At 39.9% G+C, this 26,245-nt stretch overlaps 1 protein-coding gene across 2 annotated transcripts in view; it reads right to left on the bottom strand.

Annotated features, from left to right (window-relative positions):
* tmem63c (transmembrane protein 63C) overlaps positions 1–26,245 on the bottom strand; it is a 42,374-nt gene that overhangs the window by 5,547 nt on the left and 10,582 nt on the right. Inside the window, exons 1-22 of one of the 2 annotated variants that reach the window (XM_086274445.1) lie at positions 23,661–23,947; positions 21,414–21,639; positions 15,200–15,279; positions 14,327–14,414; positions 11,404–11,441; positions 10,575–10,717; positions 9,727–9,778; positions 9,515–9,623; positions 8,727–8,800; positions 8,516–8,596; positions 8,317–8,437; positions 7,988–8,121; positions 7,714–7,836; positions 5,419–5,572; positions 5,218–5,324; positions 4,495–4,581; positions 4,319–4,384; positions 3,346–3,508; positions 3,149–3,254; positions 1,763–1,930; positions 1,554–1,666; positions 1,383–1,454 (exon numbers count right to left, since the gene is read on the bottom strand). In XM_086274445.1, coding sequence (XP_086130571.1) covers positions 1,383–1,454; positions 1,554–1,666; positions 1,763–1,930; positions 3,149–3,254; positions 3,346–3,508; positions 4,319–4,384; positions 4,495–4,581; positions 5,218–5,324; positions 5,419–5,572; positions 7,714–7,836; positions 7,988–8,121; positions 8,317–8,437; positions 8,516–8,596; positions 8,727–8,800; positions 9,515–9,623; positions 9,727–9,778; positions 10,575–10,717; positions 11,404–11,441; positions 14,327–14,414; positions 15,200–15,279; positions 21,414–21,623 — 2,289 coding nt within the window. In that variant the 5' untranslated portion in view covers positions 21,624–21,639; positions 23,661–23,947. Of the gene's footprint in view, positions 1–1,382; positions 1,455–1,553; positions 1,667–1,762; positions 1,931–3,148; positions 3,255–3,345; positions 3,509–4,318; positions 4,385–4,494; positions 4,582–5,217; positions 5,325–5,418; positions 5,573–7,713; positions 7,837–7,987; positions 8,122–8,316; positions 8,438–8,515; positions 8,597–8,726; positions 8,801–9,514; positions 9,624–9,726; positions 9,779–10,574; positions 10,718–11,403; positions 11,442–14,326; positions 14,415–15,199; positions 15,280–21,413; positions 21,640–23,660; positions 23,948–26,245 lie in introns of those variants that run through there. The other variant, XM_086274444.1, reaches the window with a different exon arrangement.

Genomic DNA, 26,245 nt, shown 5'->3' with positions numbered 1-26,245 from the left:
ATCCAGTAAATCACTTTATTCACAGGCAGTGTGTGCCTGGTTTAAAATGGAGATAAACAAGAGACCTTTCACATGCTATAACTTGCTTTGACCACTTATCTATCCCACATGGAGATGGTTCATCAAAAAGCTCTTTCAACTTCTTTCTCCTGTGAATTAACAGTTCAAACATCCTGAGCTTGTTACTATTCCCATGTCATGGATATTATATTGGTTGTTTTTGTTATGTCCCAATTAAGAGAAAAAGAGAAAAACTATGTTGTTATAAAGTCAAGATGGAACTTTTTAGTGATATATTTGATTTTATATGGAATAACCCCAGTGCTTGTCTTCTGAGGTTGATTCTTTCACAACCTTAAGAGCATAAGAGCATATACTTCCTGCCATAAAAGACATCTACAGGAAGCGGTGTCTGAAAAGGGCTGGGAAAATCATCAAAGACCCCAGTCACCCATCACATGGACTCTTCACCCTCCTGCCCTCTGGGAGGCGCCACAGGAGCCTCCGGACTAAGACCACCAGGTACCGGAACAGCTTCTTCCCCACAGCTGTCAGACTCCTGAACTCTGCCTCCTGACATCTGACCCACGTTAAACTCATGGACTGAACACACACACACCCACAATGGACAACTGTACCCTCAAACACACAATAATAACATGGACTGAACCACCACTCACAACCACCAGCACTTTATATAGCCTCTGTAGAAACTATCTACACCCTCACTTATCTTAACTGCACTACTGTATAGCTCTGTGTAAATAATCATTCTGTACATTCAATAATCTTTAATCCTACAACTGTTTATAACTTGCATAGTTCCCATTTCTGTATAACTGTATATCTCAGATTCTGTAAAGTTATTTATTTCATATTCTGTATAGTTTTTCATATTTATATCCTGTTCATAGCCTGTACATAGCTTGTACTCACTACAGCCTGTACATACTTATAGTTATAGAATATTCACAACATACTTCATACCGTGTACATTATAACATACCATAATAGACCCATTTCTGTAATATACTCACATATCTATATTATTGCTAATATATATTGTAATATATCTATATCACTAAAGCACTTCTGGATGGATGCAAACTGCATTTCGTTGCCCTGTACCTGTGCATGTGCAATGACAATAAAGTTGAATTCTATTCTATTCTATTCTATTCTATTCTATTCTATTCTATATGGCTCTCAGATCTCATGGAAAACTAAACAATTAAATCTCATTCAGTGGAAATCTCATCCAGCACACAATCCACTGATATATTAACTTAAATAACGTAAGCCTTCTCTGTCACATTTAGGTCTCTCTCCAATAATATGCTTTGGTTGTGTATTGGCCAACAGAGAAAGAAATGGTACTGTACACTGGAGGCGGTGGTGGATGTTACGGTACTCCTGTCTGCATCAGTGAGCGTCCCGTCTGGCTGATCAGACATCTGAAACAAAAGAGACAATGCATGGGAAAAATATTAGTTCAAATTCAGTATAAGTCATCTTCAGCTGATTTTGTCTCTGTGACACTTGGTGGCGCTGACCTGGTAGCTTGTTGACTTGTCTGGTTGCTTCCTAAGGCACAAGCGGAGGAGGTAACAGACAATGCAGAAGATGTGGGACACTAAAGTGAAGAGGGTGATCGGATGCATTGGACCTGTGACAGTGAAGGGGAAAAACATGAAAAATTACAATATTACAGCATCCTGACAATCCACCGATCTTTATGAATTTTTATGGCAGGGATATTTACCTAATCGGAGCACGGAGAAGAAGAGCAACCAGAACATGCAGAGAATGGGAGCTACAATGACCTGGCTAATGGCTGCTCTGTGGATTCGCTGGTTGAGTTTGGTGGGAACATAAGCATAGTAGATGTTGTATCGATCGACCATGTGCTTCAGGATCGCGTAGAGCAGACCTGGAAGAAAAAAGTTAAACAAAAATGCACTGATGATGATGTCTGCAACATGAAAGAGAGACAAAGTTATCTGATCGATGTCAACATCACACACAGGGTTTGATCAATCTAATGAGGATTGTGATGTACAAAAAGCAGAGTGTTTGTTTCCTGAGTCCAAAATGGGACTTGATGGGATTAAATAGCTGAAGGCTCGGGCTCCCATTCTACTTTTGGAAACTCTAAGAAAAACAAATAAACCTGCAGTAAGTGATTTGTTGTATTTTATGATACTAAAAGGTCTGACAGATGTAATGGGATGTGAGCACTCAAGACTTTGTATGTCAGGACTAGGATTTTAAATTAAATTATGGATTTAAGAGAGGAAATTAAAAGATACTAATACGGGATAAATATGACCTCAAACTCATTTACATCATAAAACTTTGAACTCAGACCAGACCAGTGACAGATATTTAACTAAACATCTAATCCCTGGGATATCCTTTAATAGAAGAAAAGAAATGCAACTTCAACAGTGTGTCTTGTTTTTTTCTACGTGTTAAATGTACAAATTTACAGGAAAAGAAAATTTTTGTTAATTCACAGAAAATTATTCTTATTTATTTTATAGTTTTAAAGTTAGAAGATAGAAATTTATGCATTCATTCAAATTTTTCCAAAGCCTTTTGGTGAGTCAGATTTTTGTTTTTGCCAAACAGGCTCTTGCCCCCGGGCCTTATTTTTTACCCCCTGTTCTAGTCCCTGTTTTTGATCAATTGGAAGCTAATTTTAAATTTTTTGCCTTTAAATTAAAAAAAAAAAAATCTGTTGTCTTGGTCTTCTTTATCAAATGAAAACTGAAATCTAGAAGAAAGAAAAAAAGCAGGTGAAATGCAAGCAGACACAGAGTTTGGTGTATTAAAGGCGGCCTGTTTTTGACTGACGATTAGATTGCAGAAGTAAATAGAAGCTCGGTGAGCGCCGGGCAGAGACAGGAGCAGAGTGGGCGTCTGGCTCACAGCTCGCTGTGTCTGAGTGTCTGGGACTACAGCAGCAAATTCACACAGTCTGCATCGGACTGGCAGGCAGCAGAGGAGAGTGAGGTTACAGTACGAGGAGACACAGCCTTACACAAACACGACTGAGACGGGACGTGTTGGGATGCAGATGGCTGAGCAGAGAGGGTGAGAAGAAGAGGTAGATGGCTTTACAAGAGTGTAGTTGTGTGCTGCTCACCAAAGGGTGTAATGATGGGACACGTGATGCTGTAGGTCATACTGACAGCAAAGATACACATGGTCCAGGCGTACTCAAGGCCAAACTGGAACTCATAAGCTTGACTCTGCAGAGACAAAATAAACACAGCTGGCTTCTTAAAGTTTAAACCAAACAGCGTGTTAAGATGCCAAGATAAGCACCAAGGCTCTGCTTACCCGTTTGACATGAATCCGCTCAGCTTGGGATTTTGCAAAGCAGAGGCGCAGTGCGTACACCGTCAGTGCAGGGATACGTAGCAATTCCATAGCCGTGCCAATCAAACTGGATGTAATTACGTAGTTTACAAAAAATGCACCGTTGTCAGGAAGAAACACACACCTGCATTAAGACACAGACAAGAAGTGGGCTGCTGGAGATTCTTTCTGAGACTCAGTTTTAACCAAATAATTTCCAAATAACAAATAAAATAATAATAAAAAAATATACATCAGATTTCACTTTGGCTCAAAGTCATCTTCTTGTGCATCTGTGCGGTGCTTTCCTGTTTTTAGCTCGCTCTCAAGTGAAGGGACTCTGATGAAGCTGAAAGCCCCATTATCAACACTAATGTCCTACAGTTGGACAAAGGACCGCAAACTATTACTGCAGCAAAAATCAACTTTTTTACCTGCAACCCCAGTAAAAACCAGAATGCAATGATTTAAAAATCTCCTAAAGCCATAATTTATTCACAATAGAAAAAAAACATATTGAAATGTTTAAACTGGGAAAACGTCCCAATTTGAAAAAAATATTAGCTCATTTTGAATTTGATGAAAGCAACACATCTCAAAACTACTAAAAAGAAACAGCTAGAAAAATGCTTTGCAACTAATTAAGTCAATGGCAACAAGTCAGTAAAAGAAGAAGGTGTAAGAAGATTTTTTTTGACATACGTTGCCGCCATCAAATTCAAATGAATTCATATTTTCTGAGGTTAAACATTTTTTTATGTTCTATTGTGAGTAAAATATGAGTTTGTGAAAATTGTAAATCATTTCATTCTGTTATTATTTATTTATTTACTTCCACAGAGTGATCTAAAAAATAGCACCTGAGCAGATAGCAGTGTGTAGCTGCACAAGAAGATAATCGTGGAGTGGAAATAATGTGTTTGATTGCACTTCTCATTACATTTTTTGATCTTACTGAAATTTTAAATCCTTCTCTTCCAGGAAGTTGACATCAAAGAGCCAGGTGAACAAGAGGTCAAGGCTAGAGCAGAAATAAAATAGAAAAAGTGCATAAACATTACAAAAAAGCCACAAAAACCCAGGAATAATTCAAAAGAAGTAGATCAAAAAGGGAAATCACTGTAGATGTACCTGGACAGACCAAGTGAAGGCAGGATGATGACCATGAAGACCAGCAAGAAAAAACACTTGTGCATCGTCACTTGATTCTCACCAGATCTGAGACATGAAATGATCCAATAAGATGAGAACATGCGATACATATTTTGCAACATATATCTAAAAAAACCACACACACACACACAAAAAAAAAAAAAAACAACACAAAAAGAAACAAACAACATAATAAATTCATGAATTAAAAGCCCAAAATGGAAAAAACAGTTGACTCTTTGTACCCATTAGCACAAACTACATTTTTCACTACAGTAAACAGTTGATTTGCATTCGGTCCTTCACACATCACGCCTGCACAACACGTTTGTGGGGGTGGTTATGTAAAGAAAGGGTGCTTATAGGTTGTTCTTATGCACACTTGTTCTTCCTCCTGCTAGTCACCGCACATAGAGGAAACGGTGCACGGTGACTACTGTTCATATCATTATCCTCGCACGGAGATCTCTATGACAACCTGCCCAGAATAACAGTGCAGGGAGAGTGGCAGAGAGGAGGAGGGAGAGAGAGGGGAGAGAGTAAAAAGAGCAAGAGGGTGAAAAAGAAATAAATTAGATGGAAAAAAAAAGAGGAACGCTGATAGTTGAGAGGAAGAAAAACCGCTGCAAGTAAACGAAGCAAAATATCCACATTTCTATTTCAGATGGCTGAGGAGAGCAGTAGTTGATGACTACCCAGTACCTGGTCCAGTGGGACTCAAAGAAGGCGGAGTAGTAGACAACAAAGGGCAGGAGCACTGAAAACGCCCACAGCAGAAGGGTCGGGAAGAACTCTGTAACGACTGGGCTCTGCATTGGACAGCAAAATGGCGATTGATGAAAGTGAGGAGGTTCACAATGGAGCACAGACGTCAGTAAGTTTAAACTGCTCTGAAACTCTAACCCTCAGACTCTCCACGGGCCTTGTGACGTTGAACTTGTCCATGGTGTTGACGATGATGGCAGGAGTGGTGAAGAAGAAGAGCAGCAAGAAGAGGAGGATGTTGAGGAGGACGCAGCGGAGCCACCACCGAGATCCACACACTGACAGGTTTTCCCTATCGATGGGAAAAACGACGAGCCTCAGTTACCAATCATCCAGCAAGATGAACACAGTTAACATATTACCCTTCTCTGATGTACATGTACTTTATGTTTTGACATATGCCTGAAATAGCCGGATGAGTGGTCTCTTCTAAGAGCGGTCCAGCGTACTGGGTAGAAGAGCAAGTTTAAACCAGCTCACTTCAGCTCCCAGTCCCTGCTCGACCTCTCAGCCTGCGACTGCCACAGTTCATGCGTAGACACAAACACACTGCAGTCAGTCAGATGTGAAGCTCAAACTGTGAGCCTCCTTTGATTAATCCCCATACATATGCAGCACTCACTTGTTACATAATCTCTGCATTTGCTTTCTGAGATAAGAAACATGCACCGCAGCTAATCCAATCGTGGATGCTGATTATGCTTTAGATGGTGTTTGAGATCTGCTACTTACAGCAAACAACATACCGATAATCTTAAATGTCTTTGAAGTTGAAACTTATGAAAAAGAAGCAGGAATAGCAATGCTAATGCAGGCACCGATCGCTGAAACATCCACATTTTGTGTTATTTACATAGTGCCTTTCAAGAGATGGTGGATAACTAAAAAGCAAACACAACAGGAGAATTTAAACACTGACAGTCAGATAAAACCAGGAGGATTTAAAAATAGAAGAACTAAAACAAATGAACAAAAGCAAATTTAAACTAATGATTCTTTCAGAGTCCAGTTGATTCCAGTGGGGTCCACAGCCAAAGAAGCATCGAGTCCTTTTGCCTTGAGCCTTGTGTGGAAACAGCTATCAAGGCCTGATCCAAGGCCCTCACATTCCCACTGGTATTATGTGTCTGCAACAGGTCTTTAATATGAGTGAGTGCCTGTCCATGCAAGGCTCAAAACATCATCACAAGAACCAAATTTTGAGTCTGATCAGAAGCCAGTGTAAAGAAATCAGCATCAGCTGTCCAGTGGCCCACACACATAAGCTCAACATGTAACACACAATGAGAGAGCGAGCGAGAAACCTTATTTACTGGAAGAAAAAAAAGGTCTGGTGAGTCTGCTGGAGTACACGTTACGTTGCTGTCTGATTGCAGTTATAACACCAACAAGGAAAATGTTGTACAGACTTAATTTTAGCCATGTTTCATAGCTGGTAGTAAAAGGAGTGACTCAAAGCTTCACTAAGTACTACACAGGGTACAGATTCAGAACCAAAGTTTAACATAATACCATAAAGAGCCAAGCCTTTCATCACCTGTGGGATGGATATAACCTCTGTTTGTCACTATTCAGCTGTAGAAAAGTATTCAGCAGAACAGAAACTTTTGGAACATTCAGAAACTTAAACAAACACATCATACATATGACACTGACGGTAGACTTTAAAAGTGACTTTATATTTGGTTGATAGACACAAAGTACAATTAGCATGGGGCCCGCAACAGAAACTTGGGGAACACCACAAGACAGAAATACAGCTATACAGAGTTATTACAACCACTAAGCAACAAAGGTCTGCCTGAGAGTTATGAGAAGAACCACATCAAAGCTGTTCCACCAACTGCCCGAGCTTCTAAAACCAAAATTACGGTGATCAAAAGTATCAAAAGCAACACTGGGATCAAATAGTCTCAATAAGCAACATTTGCATGATGCATACCTCAGCTCTAAATTGGACCCTTTAGGTCCAACTTCACAAGCTAAAGCTGCACAAACAAGCATGACTAAAACCCACAGAATGTTGATCTGAAGTCTAGTCTTGATCCACAGGTTACCAGAGATACCAAATATGTCAGGCATAATTACAGGGAAATGTGTCTAAATGATGCACAAGTCATGTAAAATTGGACATTGTGCTCAAAATGTGTTTCTGTGTGATTTCCTTTGGCTGCTCCAGCTTCCTACCACAGTCAGTAGACAAGCAGGTTAGATTAATACATTTCTCGTGGTGTAGATGTGAATGGGTGTCTGCCCAGGGTGTACCCAGCGTGTGTGCTGGAATAGGTCACCATGGCGATATGAAGAGATCAGAATGACTCACACAGCTGTCAATTTGGAAAACTGAGACTTCAAAGACAATCAGGAGAAAATCCAAGAGTAGCTTGAGCTTTTAAAAGACATTAGGGCACAAACAAACGTGACAGTTCTCACCATATAATATCACTTGGAGCAGGTGCGTAGCTGACGTCCCATTTGTGCGACTGCACCACGGTGCTGATGCTGGACTGCTGGGGCCTGCGACGACAGTTCACGCGACCGTAGTCCTTCACAATGCTGGAAACCAAAACAAGATGTTCAAAAGGCATTGCATCACTACTCAGCAACGTTACCATGAATTATGTGGTCACTCTCTGCCGTGACTGCATCTGTATGATGAGAGAACCTATCAAACACAGACCTCAGTGTCACGCTCTTGTTTACTCACACAGCAGTCATCCGCTCATCGCGAAAGGTCACAAAGGCGATGCCCAACCTCTTCATGGTGATGCGGTTCTTCTCAGCATTAAACTCATCTGTCCGCTTCTCTTCTAATTCACTGTAGTATTGCTCTGCATCCACCTGCAGAAAAAAAAAAAGAGTTAAAGGATATGTTGCTCACTTCATCTTTCACTCTCAGATTTACACTGGCAAAAATATCACATTGCTGCTTGTGTTTACCTATTTTTGCATCGCAGTGCCATCCAGTGGTGATTCTCTTCCCATGCAGTGCAATTAAGTTGCAACTGTACACAGAAGGATATGAACAAATCTTACCTTTTCAAAGCCGCAGACGTCACAGCAGAAGATCTGAGCACACGGATGAGTCTTGATCATGATTTTTCCCTCCTTCTGGGCCTTTGTGGCAAAATACAGCCTGCCTTTCATTGCCTTGCGCCTGAAAAACGACAGTGTCCTCAGACAAGAACCATATGATCAAAAACTGTGATGCTCCAGTCCGTAAAAGCCGCCGTACCTCTCCAAGTCCAGCCTCATTAGCTTGTGGACGTCAAAGCAGAACCGGATGTCGGTGACAGTGCAGCTTGGGTAGGCCTCACTGGTGAAAACAAGAAAAAATGTTCATTATAAGGAATTTTCTAAGTGTGGATGTGCATGAATAAAATGATAGACAGCTCTCCAATCAAACACAGGAAGATTATTTAATCTAATGAAGAAAACATGTGTACTGGAAATGTTTGGTGATGAGTCCTGGGTCAGAGATCTCCTTGGGTATGGAGGTAATCATCAGTGTCCGAGCCACCTGTAATAAATAACACAATATAAATAAATCCGTTATACTTTCTTTTAACGGCTCTAGGGAAGCCAATGCCAGGTTGTTGCCTATATAGTAGTAAACTTCTCTGATCCACAGAGATCAATCGCAGTTTCATTGTTAAGGTTTACATGTTAAGGAAGGAAAAGTTTCATTAACTTTCAGATGGACTGCCATAGGACTTTGACTTAAAACTTCTCAGGATGATCCATAAATCGATTTCTTTTAATACAAGAGTACTTATTCCTTTTTCCATTTCTTTAGTTTCTGATGAAATGTTAATAGTAATGACAAACCCATCAGTCCTAACTGCACTAATCAGAGAACGCAGGCATGCTAACATGCCAAACTAAGTGGGTGAATAGTTGGTGGTTTGCAGAATCCTTTTATAGATCTTTATAGTCTTATTCTCTGAAGACAAATGAATAATAAAAAACAATGATATCATTATTGATCACCAATGGAACGCCCTATTCTCTGCATTTAACAGATGAATGCAGCACCTAGGGAGAAGCCAGAAATCCAGAGCACGTCGGTCTTTACATTTAATTTTGTTTTAAAATATTTTTGCTGTGTTATTTTTTCTTGTATTTGATTTTTGAAACAATAAAAAAGACCTTTTGGTTAGAATATCAATAATTTGACTTTATCTTTTGCTGGATGGACCTTGATGGTATAAAGTGTGACTGGATGATGACAGACCTTCTCATCTTCTCTGTATTCCAGCTGCAGCGAATGGTGAGCCATACACAGCAACGTGATAATGAAGTAAACCAGAGCCAAGACGCTGTGCAGCCACAGAAAGCTGTCCCTTCAAGGAACATAAACAGAGCAATTACAGATTTGCCCAGGTTTGCTCGCGGCTCTGGGATGCTTCATGAGATCTGATGTCATGCCTGCATTGCTGGACTTACTTTGCACTAACATTCGCCAGGGTTGTTCTTCCAAAGTTTTCAGGACTGTCTCCTGTAGAGATAATAAAACGTGACACAAAGCGAGACGTTTTAATTTCTGTAATGACTTAAAAGGAAGCCCCTCCCCTCTTTTGTCTGGGAGAGGCCAAGAAATGAAGCAATACTAAAATGTTTTCCATCCAGTCAAATGAAATATCAGCCATCTCAATGAAGTTCAAGTTCAAACATGCCTAACTGCGCTGTTTTAACTTGGGAACCCTTTGTTTGCCGTCACCATGGCAGCCTGCCTATGGGTGTTGGCCATTTTATTTAATGATGGTGACAACCACCAGTAATAAAAACATTACTGTGGACAGCCCCACTCCTCATAGACTTCATCCTGTAGTGGAAAGGCTTCCTCAACACTTCCTACAAAATAAGCACACAACTGCCAAAAAGGCATTTCTGTTGCTATTTAGCAGCCTGTTTAGTGTGTCGCCCCACCCCTGGCACCTACATGTGTATGTTAAGAGGAAATTAAGCACTTTCTATTTCTATAATCAGACTTGGGCAAGTGCTTGATGACTTGCCACTGGTGTGCCAGTGACTCCCTTTAGATGAAGTGCAGCCTTTGTGCATATAATCAGTGTTTATTTTGGTTTCACTGACCTTTTGACTTGTTCCAAGTTTTGAAAGAGATCGGGTTGTTTTAAACTCAGCTGTACCATGAATTGTTAAAAGATAAAGTTTATGTGCATTTAACCGAACTTCTCTTTTTATGAAGAGTCCGGTGTGTTGTTATCGGAGGTTAAGGATATCCCTTGACTTTTCAGTGAGCTAGCTAGACCATCACTTCAAGACCAAAATACCCAGGAGGTTCCCGGAAATGTTGACCGGCAGGATTACAGCCAAAGACAGCAGGGTAACCACTGTCATGAGCAGGATGATGTGGCGCTGGAAGGACAAATATGTCACGGCATCAATGCCACATTTACTTCGGATCTCCTCATCCCTGCAACAGAACAAAGAAGATGCATTCTCAGAATCTCAGAGGTTTTCCACGCAGCGTGATAAACATGCACATTTTTCTTCATGTGGCAGTGGCTCCATACAGGCCGAACCTGGATAAAAATGACCCTCACAGCTTCTACCTCATCCTGAGTAAAAAACTGTGGCACCACTACTTTGGTGTCAGAATCTGTGGTTACCAGATCAGGGAGGTTCAGGAAACCCAGTGTCATAAAATAGAAAAAAAGGCATGAAAGAAAAGAAATGCACGTTGGTCTCATGGTAGCCCACACATCGAGAACTCACAGGGTGGGTTTGCACTTCGCCTGGGATCCCAGGGTGAGCCACTGGCAAAGGAGAGCTAAAAACAGAAGCACCCAAACTCCACCATAATACTATGGAAACCATGGATACCACCGAAATTGCTTTTTTATAGCTCTAAATCTGTTGTGTGGAGTCGAGACCCGAGCAAGTGCAAATATTCAACAGGAAACCGTGGCACCAGCGGTCGCATGAGCCTAGACTCTTTTGTTTTTTTTAAACATTTTCTTTGCTAAGTGAGATATAAGACCAGACTTTCACGTTCAATGGTGACATCAGCTTTGAAGACAACAGGCTGGCGAAGGGTTGGAAGCCAAGATGAGAGGAGGATGAAACAATTATAGGAGCAGCTGCTTTAGGTTTACTTACTTCATATGGTAAAGCGATGACAGCCATGAGCAGAAGCCCTGAAAAAAAGAATCATAAAACAGCCAGTGAACTGGTTATTGAAGACATATTACACGTTTCGGCAGTTATATATCTGGTGACTTGTACTCAACCTCCATTTGAATAGTAACACGGTCTGCAAAGTGACACAGAGATGGAGATTTAATAGGTCTGGAGCTGTAATCAGTTTACTGCAGTCTCAGCTGTGTGCAGGCACAGCACGATGACTCCAGTCTGACTCTTTGACTTACACTGCTATAAACATGCAGGGAATGACCTCAGTCTATCACTCAGGTGCCATGGAGTCAGAGACAGACCCGCTGAGTAATGATCCAAACTTTCCTCTTACAACTGTTGACTTGGTGCCATCTTGGTGGTGACGACTTGAGGACTTATTATGGAAGCTCAGGATGGAGCTTTTTTAGACATCAGTATATCACTGGGAAATTAACTGTGACACCTTGGTATAATTAGTGTAAATACACAAGAACATAATCAGGAAGACTGGCAGACTGTCTAACATCAATGTTATTGGTAATGATAGTGTTTCTTTAAAATGAGGCCCTCTCCTTCATAATTTGCAGTGTAACGATGACTGGAATCTGCCCTTTTCCTCCTCAAACACGGTGCCTCTTTGCCCTAATTACACTATTATAGTGCATAAAAATATGCTGTGGTATTTTTAACCACTAGTGGCACTGTAGAGCCATTCGGTGAGCAGACTGATGTTTTTGTTTGGATGTGTTTTTCCGCCAAATGCATGAGAATACACATGCACGCCACAAACATAAAGCTGAACATGGGTCACTGATCAAGAGAGAGACACGTGGAAAGGGTCAGCTGCAGCTTTTCAGTGCAGTTGTGAACTGGAACTAAGTGCATTTAGTCAAGCAGCTTTCTGTGCTTAAGTACAAATTTTAGCCTCTTTTGATTCTTCTCTGCTATATGTCACTTCAATGACTTTTTTCCTGCTACAGTTATCTGTCTCTTTTAGTTACGAGATACTTTTTAAATCATGATTTTTGCACGCAAACACATAAAAAGCTTAAAATGTTAATGTTTTGTTATGAATTCAGCTGCTCAACAATTTATACAAGCACATATGAACTCATTCATCTGTTAGCCAGTAAGTCAAGTGAATCAATTACCAAAACATTTGCAATAATTGTTTAGCGTGCCTAATGACATCTCGCAAAAATAAAATAATTGGCAGATTAATCCACAGTGAAAACATTCATTCGGTGCAGCTGGATACGAAACATTCGAAATGAGCACCAGTTGATTTGCTGCTAATAATAAACGCCTACTTATACATTAATGCATGAGTGACAATATTCAGATGATATAGTATCTAATTCTACGACAGTCACACAGCACATTCATTCATGTTAAGCATCCAGATCTTTGTTGATAATACTTAAATGCTTTTTGCATTAGTGGGGTTTCTGATGCAGAGTACTCCGATACTATTGTATTGATTGTATTGATTATCCCATTATGAGCCCCCTTCCTGGTTTCCAGTGCTTTGCAGAAAAAAAATTCACAGTGAAAAATTAAGTACACCATCTGATTTAGTAGCTTTAGTTCAACAACATGACTTCATCAGTATTTCACATCATCCTGTATGGACTTTTGCCCTCTTTTTTTCTTACAATGTTGCTTCAGTTGATTGACGTTTGTGGGCATTCTTTTATTTGCAGCTCTCTGAAGATCCCACCACAGGATTTCAGTCGGGTTGAGGTCTCGAGTTCGAGTGGACGACTTTCACTCTTTTCTTTTTCACTCATTCTTTTGCAGATTTGCTGCTGTGCTTGGGATCATTGTCTTGTCACGTGTTTTGTCACAATTTGGGCCAAGCTATAGCTGTCAAACAGACGTCCTGACATTTGACTCTAGTACTCTGGTATACAGAGAAGTTCATGGTTGAGTCAATAACAGCGAGGTGCCCAGGTCCTGAGGTTGCAAAACAAACCCAAATCATCACCCCTCCACCACCATGTTTGACAGCTGGTAAGAGGCATTTGTATTTTTCTCTAAATGTGGCACCGTGCATTATTTCCAAACATCTCCATTTTGGCCTCATTTGTTCAAAGGACATTGTTCCAAAAGTCTTGCGGTTTCATCGGATGCAATTTTGCAAACCTAACCCAGGCTGTTTACGTTCTTTTTACAGAAGAGGGGCTTTCTCCTGGCAAACCGTCTGAACGAGACAGACTTGCTCAGCTTTGTGTCTAATTGTACTGTCATGTACTCTGCTGTACTCTGACCTTGGGTTTAATTTGTTGGGATGTCCACTCCTGAGAAGTTAGCTCACATCTTCCTTTTTCCCCACCACATGACTGCATGTATTTTGACCTAGATTGTCCAGAGAAAAAATTCCATGGCAAAGCTTCTTCGTGGTCAGAACAGAAGATTAAGGGGAGCTTCTTTCAACAAAGATGAGGCACTGCTCTTTTCTGGGCCGGTAATCCAGTTTACTAGCTCAGAGTCAGCAAAAACTGCTTATTTAAAAGCATGAAATAACCAAAGAACTGACCAACGTTTGGCAAGTGTGTTTTACACATTCACCAGCTTTAATTTATCACATGTGACTGCTGACTGCTAACTCTCCAAACCCCTAATAAGCACATAAAATATTTTACTGCTAGTTTTTCCACTATGTTCAACAGCTCATCTCTTATTTGGTACATGAGTATGCGGTGTGTTCGTCATAACTTCTGCCAGAAACTGAAAACAACTGTCTGCTGTGGCTTTAAACTAGTCTGATGATGTGAAATAAAAACACACCTGAAATGCAGAAGCAGAAGAAGAAGAAGCAGGAGCAGAAGAACAACAAGAATGTTGCAACACGGGAAATAAATTATGAGGTATCCTTTGAAAAATGTAAGATAAGATTTGAGCATACCATGTCCTTGGTCTCAGAGTCAGAGGGACTGGATTCTGAAGGCGACTTCTCTTTCTCACTTGGTTCTCCATAAAACAGGGATGTGAGACTGCATAAGGAAGAATACACACAAAGAAACAGAATCCTGGTGATCATAGCCGGACATGGCTTTATTAATACACCAAGATGTACCGTAATTGCTGCAGTCCCTGTACCCATCTGGGATCAATCTGTGCATACACACAAGACATTAAAATAATATAACATGTGGTCCAGTTCACATGGTGAAACAAGTGCAGCAGTTGAATTTGTGGATTGTCTCTGTGGGCTATAACACTGACAGTTCAACAGGATGTCAAATTAAGCAGGGTAATTGAATTACAATGAGAGACGACCGCTTGGCAAAGAGAACAGATGCTGCTTGCCCTCAAGTGCTACGAGGGCATCGTCGGTCAGGCAGGACTAATCGAGCCCACATTCCCCTGAAGAGGAGATTCGGAGCGAGCACAAAGAAAACTGCTGCAGAGTGTTGCATGAACCTGGATGGAAAACATTAACAGTGTTAAGTGAGCTGGTTATTCTAAATTGACCATAGGTGTGGATATAAGATAGATAACATGCTTAAATGTCCAATTCAGTGTTTACATTCAATAGAGAATTAAGTGAAGAATAAATTCTGACCATCCCATGAAATTTTACTTTCACTGTTAATATAAAACAAATACAGTAAAGTATTATCAGTGTTTCAAGTATAGCAAGGCAGTTTGCCACCACTTACATGCAGCAGAGGGAGCTAGAGCATCAAGTCTCTCTCTCCACTGAGGCTTCTTACTACATGTTAAAAGTTGCCATAGCTGTCAGAGTTTAACTGATATTGTTGAGTGAGAGATTTACCTGTCATTCTCCATCAGCAGAGCCAGGCGGCCGTAGTCCCAAGCAGCTTTCCTCAGACATGAGAAGATCAGCAGTAAAAACTACAAACACAGAAAAACAATTTTACACAGTCTCTGTCCTCATTATACTCTAGATAAAATATCTCCTTGATTCTGTCTAAAATCACTCGAAAAAGCAGTCTACAACAACAGATTCAAAATGCCACAGCATTAATGAAGCATTTTTTGTCTGTATGCTATGTGGTCCAGAAATAGATCAGCGAGCACACGCGGACATATGCTGTTCAGTGAGGAAAAAAATGAGCGCGGTCAAGCTGAATACCTCCCATTTTCCACAAATGGAGAGCAAACTGAGCACAACAATGAGGTCCAAAATAAAACCCTATTCAATCCTGTACAATAGTGGATTTGTGCTGAGCTTCCCTGATGAAATATCATTGAGCATAACTGGACCGTGATGGATGAAGGTTGACAAACGCAGTAAAAGTGGTGATGACTGTTTGATTTTAATTGCAGCAATTAAATTATTACCTCATTTGAACTGAAAAGACATTAGGTTTAGTGGATAAGGGGTGACAGCTGTGCTAATAGGAAGAAAGCGCCCATGAATGTCAAATGATTCACTCTAAAGCCATGCAATGACAATCAAGAGGACTTGACTGGGGCTTGTAGATGAATAAACAGCCTGTGTTTACATTAGCAGTCAGGGCACAATAAGAATCTCTCCATTATCGTTTTGGCCCAGCTCTTCCCAGTTGTTTCGGTTTATTCTGTCTTTATGCGTGGGCACGCTCTCCTCAAGTCCCACTGATGATTTATTCTGTATGATGATGGAATTGATGCAGAGGCGTGCTCCCGTCACCTGGGGGGAAGCACGCTTTGACTCATGCTCGTCATTAAGAGACAGCGCTCAACCTTCGCTGTTGGCTTGACAACCAGGCATTGATAAAAATGAGCCAATTAAAACATGGAGGTGGCAGATGGAGAAGTCCTATCAGCGCAGAGATCAAGCCTGACGAGGCCTGACAGTGGAACTGAGTTAGCTGACAGCTGAAAATGGAAGCCTATTATTATCTGGAACACGGGAGGAAAAGAAATGCATCTGTGTTTGTAAACAGTGCGCACGCTGTATTATTCTTTGCAAAAAAGGACGTTAAAATGTGCAGATTTAACTTGACGTCTATGACATGTACATAATGTGTTTGTATTTCTCTCTGTTCTTGTACATAATTATGCAAAACCCAGACAATGAGGAGACAAACAGAAAGCATTGAGCTTTTGTTTTGTTTTTTGCAAGGCGCTGGTTTAGTTTAAAGTTTGGGTTTATTTTTCCAGCCTTTTCCTGAAGAGAACTACAAATTAAAAATGCTTTAAGCCATTATCACTGACATTCACGCCTACACCACATTTTGACTGTCCTAATAAATAACTTGAATGGTGATTCTGCATGCATGCATGTATATGTGTGTGTGTATATATATATATATATATATATATATATATATATATATATATATATATATATATACATACACACACACACACACACACACACACACACACACACATATATGTATATATATATATATATATATATATATATATATATATATATATATATATATATATATATATATATATATATATATATATATATATATATATATATATATATATATATATACATACACACACACACACACACACACACACACACACACACATATATGTATATATATATATATATATATATATATATATATATATATATATATATATATATATATATATATATATATATATATATATAAAAATATAAATAAATAAATAAGTGGTCCCCGTGGTAATCGGAGCACTAGGTGTGGTGACTCCCAAGCTAGGCGAGTGGCTCCAGCAGATCCCGGGAACAACATCGGAGATCTCTGTTCAAAAGTCTCTGTCCTTGGGCGTCAATTACTGCTGTTCTGTAAGATGCTGCTGGTGCCACAGATACGCGCACAGGATGACCTTTTGGTTCAGGCCCCTCACGCACGCACTGTAGCAATATTAGACACACAGAAAAGGTTTTCCTTTGTTTTTTTTTTAAAGTTCTATTTTTGGCATTTAGCCTTTAGTTGATAGGACAGCGCAGTTTGCCCCAGCCTTTGGTTTATTTCAGACAAGTGGGCTGTAGTGCAAATTCAATTTTTAAAGAGTAACAAAGTCTACAGAAGGAGGTTGGAGTGGTGGTAACAAAACAAGTCACGACTCTTTGACGTTACATGCAATTGTAAGAGTTTTGGTTCGAAATTTGCATAATCAATGGGATGTCATGCAATTAGTAAAAAACATGAAGCTTTCTGTGTGTTTCTAGCTTTTCCAGGACACATGAATCAGTGTTTGATATCCTCCTGATGCTCCTTGTTTGTTGAATGATCATGCGGAACAAGTGGGAGTCAAGCTTTGGATCACAAGTTTGTCACCAGGGAGACTGGTTTATATCCTGTTTAAGAGCTTTTTAAAAAGAAAAAACAAAACTAATGGAGTTGGGTCCCTGATGTGTGACCCAGGATTTTGAGTTTTGGTAGTTTCCTTGTGATTTTTATTATTTGTATTCTGTTATTTTCTTATTGTTAATGGTTCCCTATTTGTGTCTCTAGGCTAGTTATAGATGACTTTTGGTTCACTGGTTCCCTGTCTGTTCCCTTTCTGTTCCCTTAGTTTCTTCTCTGGGTTTTGTCCTGTTGTGTCTCCTTTGTGAAGTCAGTCGTGTCTCTGTGTTTGTTTACCTTTTTGTCTGTGTCAATTTTGTGTTGAGAGACTGTCTCGGTGTTAGTTAGATTTCCTGTTTTATTGTGAAAGTTTCTCCTCTCATGCGTGTTATATGTTGAGTGTTACTTCCCTTGTTTTGTTATTACTTATTTGCTTTTGAAATTCCCACCTGTTTTTTCTGCCCTCATTAGTTATTGTCTCCCTCTGTCCTTTGTCAAGTTTTCCTTGTGGCCGTGTCTTTCCTAGTATCATGTTCTCCTTGAAGATTATCTGTTTTTGGATTTTTTACTCCTGTCCTGCATTTCTTTTGTATCTTTGTAGGAGTTCAACATTGAAGCTGCCTTTTGAGTTAACCTTTTATCTTTGGAGTCCTGCGTTTGGGTCAACCTCCGTACACGGTGGATAGGTTTGAAAAGCTATGGTAGGTTGAGTAAAGGTAGTGGTGTTATCCTGGTCCTGCAGCAATTGAAGGTTTTTATTTTTTCAGTGCTTTTACTTCCATTTGGATTATAGATTGTGCATGCACAGATCACAATAATTATGCAAAAGACTCCATATGCAAAGTGTTATACAGGATATAGTAATTCCCACAACTTGCTACTGACCTTGTCAGAGTTGTAAGATTAGGTAGTTTAGTGCAGATGTTACGGATTTTGGCTCTAAATATACAAAAGGGGAAGGTGACACAAATATTATAAACTGGAAGATGTTTATGTGCTTTTACCAAAGCTGAAGGATTTATAATTTGGGAAAGAATAACTTTCAAGAATCTCATTTTTATTTTCATACAAAACTCCACTGTTTCAGTTTCTCGAATATAAAGATATTCTGTTTTTTTCACGCTCAGAGAAAAAGTCTCTGAACAATATTAGCTGTGAGACAAATCACTGTTTACTTTCTGCTGGACAAAAAGGGAATAGTGAGTAGATTAATCAATATAGGAATAGATAATATCAACATAGGACTTGAAATAAGTTTATCTCTCAATTTGCCATGACGCTACAGAGTTACAGTATTGTGCAAAAACCTTGGGATTTCCTAATGTCTTTATACTTTGCATGAAAATTGGAAATAGGTGTATTTACAGAAACTTGCGCAAACATATGTGGAAATAAAGTATATTTTTGTTTCATTCTCTGTCAAAATGATCTCACACTGTTCAGTAATGTTGATGCCCAGGCTGTGGGGAGGCTAATCCATGACTGACAGTTTTCCATTGTGTGTTCTTGTATCCAAGTATGGCCCCTGGCAGTGTGTTTGGGATCAGTGTCATGCTGAAAAAAGAAGGTGTTGCCGTATTGTCTGACAATACTTTTCTATGTTCATAAATCCGTCCCTATCACCACCGGCTAAAATAGACCCTCAATCCATGACCGAGCCTCCTCTACATTTTATAGGTGGCTGTAGACATTAACTCTCTTCTGAACACCACCTTAACCTCCTAGGACCTGGTGTCCACATATGTGGACATCACATTTTGGGTTGTCTAGAAGAAAATACTACATTTTGCTCTACAAGGGCCTGATATCCACTTACGAGGACATATACTGCAACTGTTCTATCGAAATTTAAAGTGAATGTCCTCATGTGTGGATCTAACTTTAATCAGAAACAAAAATTAGGTAAAAGAAAATAGCAAAGACAAATTTAAAATGCATGCCATGAAAGAGTTAGGAGGTCAACTATTCACAGTGATTTGAACTAAATTGGGATTCATCAATCCAGGCCTGTTATCACTGATTTTTTTAGTCTAGTTCTTGTATAATTTGGCATATTTCAGCCTTTTCTCCCTGATTCCCTTCCATAAGAATGGCTTCTTCACAGCCACCCTTTCACTGAGACCATTTAGCAAACAGTAGATGGATCAACTCAAGGGCCAGATGCATCTCAGTGAACGCTATTCATCTGCTACCTGTTCTTTTTTCCTCCACTTGCCCAGTTTTATCAGATTTTATAAGGACACACTGGACACCACGCTGATTCATGTCAGGTTTTCCAGCTAATAACTCTTTGGGAATAACCTTGTTGATGCAAAAATAAGATTTAATGCCTGTCAAACTGTATTATCTTTGGCATTTTTCATAAATTCAGATAAAGAAATGGGAACAAATTCTGTTGTTGCCTAAAGATACCATTTAAAATTGCTTCCTTGCTAAGCTATCTGTAATATCTAGACACAACACTGGCTCATCTATTGAGTTAGGTGCCTTTTCTATGCTTTGAATGACTCATAGGTTACTGTTAAGTGGTTTAGCAAACAAAAAAAAAAACATGAGTTGGAAAATGATTGGGTACAAAATGGGACTAATAATGAGTGAAAAATCAGCCAAAAAAGCCCAGAGACCTTCACAAAGCTCAGGTAACTATTACTCAGGACCAACGTAATAAAAATGACGAAAAGTCTGGCTCCTTGGAAAGAAAATGCAATGACATGAAGGGTGGCTCAAGACTTTTGCATGCTACTGTGACTTTGTTGTATGATTGCAGCGGTTCCCAAACTTTTTTTGCTGGGCCCTCTTTGTTTTACAAGAAAAATGTTCGCGGCCCCCCGGGTGCGCGCGCACGCACAAACACATCCTCCAACCACACACGCCCATATTTTGCTCCATTGCAGTTTATTTCACACCTCAAACAATTAAGCAAATACAAGTAATCTGCAGGTAGTAATAAAATAAACTACTAACTCTTTTACGCTACGTCCGCACCTACACGGGTATTTTTGAAAACGCAGCTGTTTCGTCCACACGTAAACGGCGTTTCAAATCACCGATAACTGAGATTTTTTTAAATCCTTTTTTTGCGTTAACGTGTGGACGAGGAATACAGAGTTCGTCACGCAACGTCAAAGGTATGTGCCTTTTTTCACGTCAGCTGTGCGCCACGTTATTGTTTACATGAGAGGAATTGCAGAATGGCAGATAGAAACAAAATACTGTTAATCTGACTATCTTCAGGTTTTACAGGCTTACATACACACACGCAGTTACTGTCCCTCCATTTACAAAGGCAGAGGCGTCACGGTGTCATTATTTTACATGTAGTTGTTTTTTTCCTGTGTAATAATATTCAACATATCAATACATTTTTCAAAAAATGCCTCTCTGTGCAAAATGGGTTCAAAAACATAAACAGCTGTGGGATACTGTTTGTCCGTGATTTGAACCGGGGGATTAAATCGTGGCAGGATGAGCCTGATATTATTTGTATCCCACTGTAACTTTACTGTATAAAGAGCTAACATCTCCAAAATGTAGGAGTAGTTAGTAGTAGTTTTGGAAACATATTCAGCATATTCGGGCGCCCTGTGCTAGCAGTGTCCAAGCATTTTTTTTTTTCCCCTTTTCATACCGCGCCCCCGATGCAATGGCTCTGCGCCCCCCCTAGGGGGCGGGCCCCACACTTTGGGAAGCTCTGTATTATTGTGTAGTAATATTGAGTGTTAGTTAGTTTGGTTGAGTCTTTACCATCCAGATTACGACATTGATGACGAGGACCGTGGGAACCCCACCAAATGGCAGACCCTGGAGGACGCTGCTGTGGGAGTGCGAGCGGTAGCATCTCTCAGCTGTGCTGTTTTCATCCCCAAAACGTTGCAGGAACCCCAGAACATCTAGCTCCACGGGCCTCGCCTCCACAGGGGAAGCTCTCGTCACGAACAGCTCAGACTGAGCCATCAGCAATGGACCATATCTAATGGGAAATACAGATGAGCATCACTTACAATGTGTCAGCCATAGTATTTAAACTAATGCTAATTTAGCATTATCTTAACATGTTAATATTTAGCATTTAGCTAAAAACTCCATTGTAAAAGCACATTTTATTACATGTAAACTTCATCTGCTTAACAAATAAGTTTCCTCATTTTTGAAGATGAAAGGCTTTAAAAGAGTCACAGGTGGTATATAAACTACACTTACACAGCAGTGTTATATACCTAAAGTGTGCTAATATTAGCTAACAAGAACCACCTTCATACTTCAAGTTAGGCGGTAGCACCCAATCCAGCTAAATGAGGAGCTTTACTTCACGGTTTATGAGCCATCCTTTTCATTTTGTGTGATAAATAATGTGGCAATTCATCTCTCAAAGAATACACGGGTCACTCTAAACAGCTTTAGTCTTTGTTGTTATTGCACCCATCTTTTGAATACCCAGCCTCTGCCTGTAAAGAATCAGAATGACACTGTTAGTTAGCAATAATCTGTGAAACTGGAAGTTCATTCACTGCTGTGACTCACTTTCATCAGACAAGTGCCACACACACTCTAAGTGCAGTTATGATTGCATTTGCAAGGATCAGTTTAATGAGCATCACGGTCCATTAGCTACAATTGATCCGTTTGCTCCTTTTCTTTATCAGACAAATGGAAGTAGAGATGCTACATGAAAGTGACAAACTGGATAACAGATTTACCGGATGCTCTTTAGAAAAAATACAAACAAGCCCAACAAGAGTTAACAACAAACCCAACTGCAAGCTCGAACAGATTGTGAAGCGTGCACAGGATATGATCACTCACACTGCCATGACCACAGAATGAAGGCCTGAACCATCTGTCCTCCAGCACACACCATCCTCATTTTCAATCAATACAGTCCCCACTCCCAGCTGCTCGACTTGTGTACACTCCTTACTAAATAAACATTCGGAGGAAATGGAGCCGAAACGCAGTGCTGACAAAGTTCCGCGTCAGTGCTGCAGATTCACATAAACGACCAGATTTCATGGTGAAAATAATATTCCACGAGATGTTGTTGCTGTCACAGAACGGCATGCTCTGTAGTAAATACGCTGCGTGAGTCGCAGTTGGAAACGGCAGCCAAGAAATGAAAAGGTACCAGAGTGAGAAAAAAGGAAAGGAGACTAAAAGCCATCAAATTGGCAACGATTACTGAACCTAATCTAGGGATGATTTATCGCTGCACCAATGATGTCACTTCTTGAGAAGCTCCATCACAGCTTTCTGAAGCATTTACCAAACACCTCATGTTGTGCACAGCAAGATTTCTCGTGTAGGAGGCGAGCAGATCAATGGTAGTGCTGCCCGAGTGTTGTACGTCACACTCGGAAAAGGTCTGAGGAGCAGAAAGTTAAAAATATAACCCAGGAAGGGCTTGTGAAACTGTATAGCTTACAGTCAATATTCAGATGCTGTCAGATACAGCAGCATCCTCCCTGTGGAGATGACTTGGAAGGAGATTCCCTGAGGACTGGTCACAAATTGAATCCATAACATACACACTCTGTTTCATAGATCACCTTTTCTCCCTTTGCCAGTGATGAATTTGAGCCATTAGTATAAACAAAGGGATTGTTTTAGCGCTAAAAATAGACGAGTAAACAAATACATTTATGGCACAAAGAGCGAACGCTGTGCTCTGACTAAACAAACACAGAAACTCCTACTGCCATTAAGTAGTTTGTCACATAAATTATAAGAAATGAGTGTAGTTTATACCTGCAGCTACTGGATGATGAATTTTTGGAGATTATTTTTGTCCAAGTTGTCTGATTAACAGACTAAATCTAAGTGGTTTATTTCTACAACAGCTCTATCCCTTTTGCAATCTTCCTAACAGAAATGATGACCGCAAGGTAAGTATAAACTGAAAACATGCTACGTTTTACTTTGACTTGCAGAAGCTTATACACACCTCTACTGACCCACTGAGCTCTCCCCCCTTCCTTTACCAGACAAGTCACTTACTTCTGTTGCTGCCGGCTGCTGATGCAAACAGTGAAACTCTTCTTCTGCACCTCAAGGACCGGGCAGGATGCTGAAGGATACAGGCTGACTGTGGAGTGGTTTTGCACAACATTTGGACAAACGTCACAGCATGACTCAGCAGTTTAATGCTGCGACTCCATGGTTATTCTTTTCTGTCCTAACCCTCGTGCTTAAACGCTCAGACATGCTAATGCTGATCCCAAGGTATCCATTTCTCCTCCAGCTTATTTGACTCTGCAAATCCGGAGTCTTTTTAAGCCTCTCCCTCTGCTCCCACATCTCTCCTCCTCCGAATCAAGCTTCCAAGCCAACGCAGCAGATTACAAACTGATGTTTGGCTTGTGAAGCAGTGTTGTGCTTCCCGCTGGCAGAATGAGTGGTATCTTTCCTCTGTGCTCAGTGAGACTATTATCATCACAGATGCTGAAGTCAATACAGGAGCCGTGAGCTTCTGATGAGCTACACCTAAGTTTGAGTCGGGCAAGCAGAAAAAATGGCAAGCTGTAAAGAAGAAAAACCTAGCTCAAGTCATCTAATCTGCTCAGTGCACCAGAAAAACAGCTGATGGATGTTTGTGTTTGTCTGTGCCAACCCTAACCACACTTTGGGAGAGCAGCAATATCAAACTAAGGCAAACACCTGAACCCAAATATCTACTGAGATGATCTAAAACATAACACTAAATGTGATTCGGAACATTTTTGCTTTTGTAACGGTTATTTTTACATAGTTTAAGAGCAACACTGTCACATTATTAAATATCTGAAATGCTTCTGTAGTGTTGTTTACAGTAAGATGTGTCCACAACATGGGAAACATAGGCATGGTTATTTTGCTGGCTTCAGTCTGTTTTTGTGAGGTAGGACTGCATTAAACTGCCAATAAAATTCACATAACTGCACTGTTAAGATTAAAAAGTCTGCACTTTCCACACAAGTTGAGACAGAGACTCAGCGAGGCTGCGTCTTATTGCTACGCCATCTTAAACTGGTCATGTGATTTGGACACACCAGCGGGTTCGTTGACTCCAGAGGATTAGAGAGGAAAGAAAAAAAGACTGACCAGTTCAGCAACACCAAAAGGCCTGAAATTCACAAAGACAACTAAAGTGGATGATGGTAGAATTGTTTCCATAGTTAAGAAAAACAACTTCTCAACATCAACCCAAGTCATTAACACTTGAGAGACAAAGTGTGTCAGTCTACAATCAATTAATGCCTTCATAAATATAAATATAGAGGTGCAAACCACCGGTTACACTCAAGAACGCTGGATTAGACTTCGCCAAAAAAAACCTTCTAAAAAAGTCTGAAAATTCATATCAGAATTCAGAAGTATAGAGAAGGAGAGAAACAGCTAATGATCTGAAGATTATCACATCATCTGTCAAACATGGTAGAGATAATGTTATGGCATGAGCATGCATGGTGGAACTGTGTCACTGGTGTTTATTGTGGATGTGACTGCTGTTAGAAGCAGTCGGATGAATTGTAAAGTGTCCGTGGCTGTATTCTCTGATCAGATTGAGCCAAATACAAAACTGATCAAATAGGGCTTCACAGTACAAATGGACAATGGTAAATGGTAAATGGCCTGTATTTATATAGCGCTTTACTAGTCCCTAAGGACCCCAAAGCGCTTTACATATCCAGTCATCCACCCATTCACGCACACATTCACACACTGGTGATGGCAAGCAATGACCCAAAGCATAGTGCAAAAGCAACCCAAGACAAGGAAGCAAAGAAATTGGATATTCTTCTGATCTCAGCCCAACAGAGCATGCTGTTCAGTTACTAAGTACAAAACTGAAGGCAGAAATATAAAAAAAAAACAAGCACCAACTGAAGGTCTGGTAGAGCATCTCGAGGGCGAAAACACTGCAATTAGTTTTGTCTGTTGATTCTACACTTGATGTACTTGACTGCAAAGGATTTTAATCCAAGTATCTTTAAAAAAAATCCTTATATCTAAAATTATGCTAGTTTGTCCAATTGCTTTTGAACATTGAAAAATGAGGCACTGTCTGTAAAATGTGATTCATAAACAGTGCAATTTATTTTTTTAAATCTCCTTGAATTAAAGGTAAAAACTCTGCATTTCAAACACACGTTGGCTATCTGATTTAACATCTGCTGTGGTGACGTTCGTGATAAAAACTACATAATCTCAGTCCAACACATTATGGACCTAACAGTATTTTTCACTGTGATATTTTTTGTGTTTTAGAAGTAGTGAAGGTTAAAGGAGGCTCCTAAGAATGAATATAACTCAGTGTGATGTTTTCTCAAGTCATGGATGTACAAGTGTGTGTGTGTGTGTGTGTCAGACAAAACAATTTCACTGTTCATCAACAAATCAATCACTTGCGGTAAACTGCGATTCAATCCAGACATATTTCATGCCCTTACTAATATTATTTTGATGAAACCAGCTTCTGGATTTTTTTCAAAAGACTATTTTTGTTGTGTCATTACCTACAAATTATTTGTTAAAACACAAAGAAAAAGAACCTCATATTGAAACACTGATGGTAGTATTATAAGCAAAAAGCTAATATTTAC

The sequence above is a fragment of the Aulonocara sp. 'chitande type north' Nkhata Bay genome, linkage group LG19 (assembly GCF_057382095.1).
Source record: "Aulonocara sp. 'chitande type north' Nkhata Bay isolate Kocher_YH1m ecotype deep benthic linkage group LG19, A_spYH_male_GT1.1, whole genome shotgun sequence".
Lineage (NCBI taxonomy): Eukaryota > Metazoa > Chordata > Actinopteri > Cichliformes > Cichlidae > Aulonocara > Aulonocara sp. 'chitande type north' Nkhata Bay.
This window is presented reverse-complemented; position numbering and strand designations above follow the sequence as displayed.